This window comes from Seriola lalandi, unplaced genomic scaffold, assembly GCF_002814215.2.
Source record: "Seriola lalandi dorsalis isolate HSWRI2012SDOR001 ecotype SW California unplaced genomic scaffold, Sedor1 jcf7180002054975, whole genome shotgun sequence".
NCBI classification, from domain to species: domain Eukaryota; kingdom Metazoa; phylum Chordata; class Actinopteri; order Carangiformes; family Carangidae; genus Seriola; species Seriola lalandi.
In genome coordinates this window covers 518,151-524,946 of record NW_019525525.1, presented here as the reverse complement: position 1 = coordinate 524,946, position 6,796 = coordinate 518,151, and the positions used below count along the sequence as shown (strand labels likewise).

The window sequence follows — 6,796 nt, the reverse complement described above, 5'->3', positions numbered from 1 at the left end:
TGGCACTGATAAAGATGGTCCATAAGATCACAAAATGTGACCACTCAAAGAGTACTGAATTACACAGTTGGCATTTGCTCCCTGTGCTATAAATAAAACCCACAAACACTAAATGAGAATGATCCAGAAATGGGGCTACAATGAAGTGTAAAATAAAACACCATAATTACTCTCATATCCCAGGCACAGTTTCACAGTCCTTGCTCTTAGCACAATACTCTATACAGCATGCCAAAAAAACCCAAAGGCAAAATTTTGTTGTACATTTTTCTCCCCATAAACTTCAGATGGTTTTCTTTGGCCCACAGGCCTATCAGGAAAAGAAGTATCCAAACTCTTTCTCCCACAATACTTAACTCTGGTCCCACAGTCACAGCTTTTGCTGTGCTGACACACCCTTCCAGTAATCAAGGATGTCATGCAGGTCCTCGCCTTTGGCGAACTGCACCTTTTTTCGAAGGGCATTTCCAGCCGTCACATAACAGGCCTCATCTCGCTGGCCTTTCCGGTAGGGACGAAAGCGCTCCCAGATCCTCAGCGAGCTCTCTGAGGAGTACTCTGGGCTGGAGGAGTAGCCAGAGTAACTGGAATGGTGGCGGGCAGGTGAAAGCTGGGAGTAAGATGCTGCATCCCTGCGTGAGCGCGTCAGAGGCTTTAGAAAGGAAACCCTCTGGGCTGGGGAGCCCTGGTGGGAGCTTTCATAGTAGAGAGCTGGGACAGAGTGGCGGTGCTCCGAGCAGTGGTAGTCCTGCTGCACCTCTAGCTGCTGCTGCTGCTGCTGTTGCTGCATTTGTTGCTGTTGATGGTAATGGTGTGGCTTCTGGCTGTCCTGATGTTGAGCACCAACACCACCACTGTCGCAACCACCACCACCCCCTCCACCACAGCTCCCGCTCCCCACTAAAGGCAGCCTCTCTAGGGGCTCCCCACAGCCCACGGGACTGGCCCTGTCTGGGTACTGCTGCTGTTGTTGATTACACGCATCCGGACTCCTTGGCTCAGGAACATCCAGGCTATACACCCTTGCTCCTCCACGTTCCCTGTCCCGACCCATGGAGCCACAAGAGGTGGTGCTGCACTGTTTCTTGACAGCATTGACAATAACCACAGCTGCATCTGCACTCATTTGCCGCTGAATGGGACGTACAGCAGTGGCTGGTGGAGGGGGCCTGTAGGGAGGAGTGACAACAAAGCCACCACCACTGATCCCTGGGCGCTCAGAGAGAGGAGCATTCAAGGCAGGGAGTGGAGGTGGAGGGGGTATTTTGTTGGGAGCAATGACCTGGCAAGTCTCTGTCACCCCTTGGGAGAGTGGGATTAGGCCACGAGTAAGGGAGGATGCACTGGTGGGGGGAGGGGAGGTGGGATTGGAGGAGATTGTAGGGTTAGTAGAGGCCCCAGAAGCAGCAACTGCTGCTGCATCTAATTTCAGTGCATCAATGCAGTTGTTAATGATCTGGTTAACCTTGTCTACCTCCATGGCAATGGTTGAAATTTCTGATGCAGAGCCATGTCCATCATCATCTGAGTCATCCCCAACATCAGTTCCATCATCGTCCCTCAAGTCTTCCCCCCTCATCCCTCCATGCCCACCATCTCCCACCCTCTCCATACCTGCCCCTCCAGTTCTGATATCCATATAGTTTCCTTTACTTGTAGCCATGGCCTCTGAAAAGGCAGTGGCCATCTTTTCCACTTGTGGGATAGAGGAAAGTCTGGAGGAACTGGTGTTGGCTGAGTGGAGCATTCCCGAACTAGAGGAGGTGGACATTGGAAGTTTGCCTCCGTGGTGGTGCTGATACTGGTGATGGTCTCTGGACTGCTCCTGAAGCTTATGGACCGCTGATGGATCATTTGCCACTGCTGCTGCCACCTCTGGTCCATAGCGCATTTCCAGTATTGTTTTCTTGACACAGATGGACTTCTTCTTCTCATCATGCATCCGTTTTTTACGTAGACAATAGTAGACGAAGCCTAAAACAATGAGCATGCCAAAAAGACAGCCCACAATGGTCATTATGTAGTGAGTAGTGGTGGAAGGTGTGGGGAGCATGTCATCTTGATTCTGAGCCCGAGTAGAAAACTGAAGGCAGGTGTGGTTGTAACGTTGAGAGTTGCGGATGGATCCTACACAGAAAGTGTAATTATTGTGTGGCTTGAGCTTGTTGAGCGTGATCATCTCCTTCTTGTTCTTCAAATTCATGACATCAGACACAAATGTGTGGTTGTATTGTGTTAGAATATACATTTTGCTGTAGGGCCTTGGAATCTGCACAAGGAGAGAGGCTGATGACAAAGAGACATGATGGAGCTTGATGCTGGGAATGACGAGTTCAGTAGATGATGAAGAGGTGGTGGGCTGGTGGTAGGGTCCCACACCACCAAACATCTCTGGTCCGATCCCAGAGGGACCGTCCAGATCTGGTGGGAGAGAGGTCATCCCTGGAATCATCACTCCGTCTCGGCAGTGATGGTACAAAATGTTTTTGGCATTCCGACCGGCATGTCCCGCAGCAACAGGACTCAGTAAGGGGTAGCCAAACATCTCCCGGGGTGTCTCACACTGGAGGCGGTCATAGGTGTGTGTGACATTGTTGAAGGACTCCAACCAGGTTAGGAAGCTGTAAAGATCACAGCCACAGTGGAATGGATTTGCTGCCAGTTCACACACCATCAGCCGAACGAGAACTGTGAATGTAGATGGGTCAATGCGGGCAAGTTTGTTGGATGACAGGTCAATGCTGCTGAGGCTGGGGCACTCCCAGAATGCATTGCTGGCAATAACCTCAATGAGGTTGTGCTGGAGGAAGAGGCATTGCATTCGGCCAAGCCCTCTCATCATACCCTCAGTTAAATTTGTCAACTTGTTGTAGCCCAGCTGTAAAACCTGAGGAGAACACAAAAGAAGAAGCATTAGGGCAGATTTACGTCTTATATTCTGAAGGTTTTTACAAAGGGTGTTTTTTTCATAGATCATTCATAGCCTTTTTTATCTAACATTTTACTCCTACAACAGGGCAAACATTGATTTTTTTTTTATGGTAGTTGACAGTGTTTTCTCATCTAAAAGATATACGAGATATGCAAAAGAAAAGAGATAAAGAAGCCTTTGACTCTAATATGCCAACTAAATAAAACAAAATCTTTGACCTCTGAACCCTTTCTCCAAATGTTCAGAGGTCCGCACTTATTTAACTAAATAATGCATAATTTGCATATTTAAAATAACATTTCAGGAAACTTGTAATACAAAAAAATAATTGTGTAATTGTTATTAATCAACTGGGGAAGTTTCATGGTGATATATTAATATTTATATAGTTAAAATTGCCATAAAGGAGAATGTCTTTAACTGTTTTTTTATCATAGTTTTCAGTACAGTCACCTCCATGTCTGAGTTATTTGTGGTGTTATGCCTGCAGCTGAGTTTACTGAAAAAAAATTATAATGAAGCACAGTTACCATCACTCAAATTGCTATTTAATTCATTTGGGTCTCCTCCTGATGCATGCTTCTCATGCATTCAGACGAAATTTCAAGTAAATAAAATAAAGAAATTCCACTGAAATGTAGTTCAATGACATTTCTGGGAATAAAGCTTCTAATTACCTTTCCAAAATAAATCAAAATCATATTCACACTGTAGGCAAAGTGAAAGAGCTAGTCTCAAACTAAACTCTAATGCATGCTGAGCTATATTCTTGAGTCAAACACAAAGCTTTTGTCATCCGTCACCTGTAGGTTGGCTTGTCCTGCAAAGGCTCCGTCCTCAATATAGCTGATTTCATTCTTGGTGAGGTTGAGGTCTGTCAGGTTGGTAAAGCGGTACATGGAGCTAAAGAGCACAGCTTTCAGCTTGTTCTCATTCAATCTCAAGTCATGGACCGTATTGTTGATGTGCTGGGGGATAGTCTCGTATGGCGGCTGGTTCTGACTGCAGATAGCCAGCCACACGTAGCCTTTGTCCCCCTCAATGAGCCAGCAGTCCCCGTTGACCGTGTTGGGGAAGTGGGAGAGGAATAAGAGGGAAGGAAGGATAAGAAAAAGGAGACTGGAGGTGGTAGAAGTACCCTGCATGATGTTGAAGAAAATGAGAAATGAGAAAGAGGGGAATTAGTGATTATTAAGGAGAGAAAGGGCGACAGGAAAGGAGGTTGTGTTTGTAGGAGAAAGGGAAGCAACAACGGTTGCTAGGAAGGATTTCCAAAGAGGAGAAGGCTCCGGGTCGGGTGCTGAAGAGGGGTGAGGGCTTCACAATGCCAGTCACAGCTTTATGGTAATCATGGTGTTTAACAGGGGACCCATGTTATGTCATATCTTGTTGGGCTGCAGTGTGGGGTAACACAGCTTGTCCTCATACTCTCTCTGTAGATGTCAGCTGTGAGCGACTCAAATCGATGGACCCTTGGAATAATGGAGAATCTGTAGAGGAGATAAGAAAAGAACTATGTGAAAAAGGTAATATAATGTGATAGATATCATACATGATGGTAAAGACTAATTTTATTGCTTCCTTTCACATGATTTTTTGTGTTGTTGATAGATATTATATTTCCTTCACTTTGCGTTACCTACACTTCTCGCACAAATGTACTGCAGAATGGCAATAAACAATCTTGATTCATGAATTTAGATGAATGATAAAGGGTAAATATATTCAGACTCTACACCAAAATTCCAGTAACATTTCATTGTTTCGGAATTACTCTGACCCCCCCAGGCAACCCAAAATCAATCTGAGTTTTCCTTGGGCCTTGCTCCACATGTTTTTCTCTAAAGCTGGTGTTCCATCTCATCTTGGTGAAAAATATGCATGTTGCATTGCCACAACAGGTCCCCTTTTAGCCGACTGAATCTGCACTTAGCCATCCTCTCTAGGTCCGCCACCTCATAAGGCTACGAGGTCATCAAGCTTTGGCTGATACCTATGTACACTTGCTAATCTTACCACAGGCCCCAAAGGGATTTCTTTTTTTAAAACACAAAGTGCAGCATTAATCACCCAAATGCTGACAGCACATTGTCTCCACAGACACTCCTTGTTATGACACTACGCTGCCAAAACCTAAGCTCTCTATCCCATCTGCATGTCATTTGAATAGCAGTCAAGCGTTTACATAAGGAGAGGATTAGCTGCCTGTTGCATCATGACAGGCATTGTCCTCTTGCCGCCTCAGGAGCAGGGGAGAACATACTTACAATCACACACACATTACACAAACATGGACACTAAAATGGACACATGCCTTCAGACAAACAGGTGCATGTTTGGACATACATGCTAAAACGTGCTCACATTTTCATGGAAGAGTATGCGCATAAGTACAGGCCTACAGGTCAGAGCTATCAAGATGGATTCTGAGCAACACGCTAACGGTATGCTGTCTATGATTTTACACGATATTTTGTCTATGTACTACTTTCATCCCACAGTTCCGTCTTACGTTCTCTTCGTTTCCATCATCATCCCATGAAAATAACAAGGAAAATCTCTCTCTCACTCTGCCTTGTGCTCCAAATTAAGACTTCTTTCTAATTCCGACAGAGAATTGAACTCATTCCAGTCTATTCCAGTCCAAGCTCCCCAGAGGTGCCAGCAGAGAATCAGGTCCATCCTATTTTTCAATCTATTTACTACTGCACAAACTTGAAAAACCTAACGCATGTGTGAAATGGTAGATTATCATGCAGATATGATGACCTTAGGCACCTGCTGTGTTACCTGTCTCCTCTTATTAGACATAAACAGAGCAAAAGGAGAAACTACAAATGTGGTTGCCAATGTGGTCTCTAATGACAGTGTTTGGCAGATTGATTTAACAGATGGATATAAAGACAGAGCTGCATCAAAATGTGTCTATTCCGGTCATGAACTGACAGCTAGAAAAAAGGTGTGAATGCACCCGCAAATGAAAAGGGCATGCACTAAGTTTCAATCACTCAGGTGACCCTCAAGAGTGGCCAGTGATCTGTTTGATTTGGTATGAACTCATCTGTCCCTGACTGCACTAAAAGGACCACTTAGTCAACTTTGTGATAAGCTATAGCACAACACATCCAAGTCATGGGTGATTTTTTTCAATTAAACATTAAAGTTTTCAACTTTGCACATGAGGTATCAAATAGTTGCTTTTTAGCTGTTAAGAGCAGGTGGGGTAGAGATAACATTAGCCTAAACGTTTGAGCAAAGTCTGTTCAAAAGGTATTCATTGAAAACCTGTGTGAACTGAAATCAATCCAACACAGTCCGTCTCGATGAACAATCTCTTAATACCTGATTGGTCCAAAACTTCCACTTAAAATGCTACTGAACCAAAAATGATGAGACAAAAAAAAAAAAAATCAGACACAAGACAAAGATGACAATGATGCCAAAATCGTTTCATTCATTTCCATGGCAGACTACTTTATGGGACATGCCAGGTCTACTACATATTGCACTTGTGTGTTTCATATGAATAGTTTTACGTTGCTGTGTGTTGCTAAAACACCTGAGTAAGCTGTCTTTAAGTCCTTTTACTAATCCAGGAGATGGTAACAGATGATTGAAAGTGCATGTCGCAACATAGGTAGCAAAAACAAACTCAGCATTCATATAATAAACCGTGTTACATGTATAGTATGTGACCAATCTCCGCACTTCTTCTGAGAGGCTGTCAGTCTTTTTCCTTAAATAACATCAACGAGCCCGGGTCAAATAAAAATAAACCAGCCAATAAAATTATAACATACAGTATATTCAGTCATTTTTGTTTGCAATAATCACAAAAAACTTTGCCGGTACACTATTGACTGA

General features: G+C 44.1%; 1 protein-coding gene across 1 annotated transcript; it reads right to left on the bottom strand.

The window, feature by feature from the left end:
- Positions 1-357: 357 nt before the first annotated feature.
- Positions 358-4,222, bottom strand: elfn2b (extracellular leucine-rich repeat and fibronectin type III domain containing 2b). Its single transcript, XM_023396274.2, has 2 exons — positions 3,736-4,222; positions 358-2,887 (listed from the first exon to the last, which is right to left on the bottom strand). The coding sequence occupies exons 1-2, from the start codon at positions 4,075-4,077 to the stop codon at positions 371-373; spliced, it is 2,859 nt and encodes a 952-aa protein (XP_023252042.1). The 5' UTR covers positions 4,078-4,222; the 3' UTR covers positions 358-370.
- Positions 4,223-6,796: the final 2,574 nt, after the last annotated feature.

Bases quoted from the DNA above. Each gene is read 5' to 3' on its own strand.
- elfn2b (XM_023396274.2), bottom strand. From the start codon at position 4,077: ATGCAGGGTACTTCTACCACCTCCAGTCTCCTTTTTCTTATCCTTCCT. The intron at 2,888-3,735 runs GTGACGGATGAC...TGTTCTCCTCAG, and splicing joins CAGGACAAGCCAACCTACAG to GTTTTACAGCTGGGCTACAA.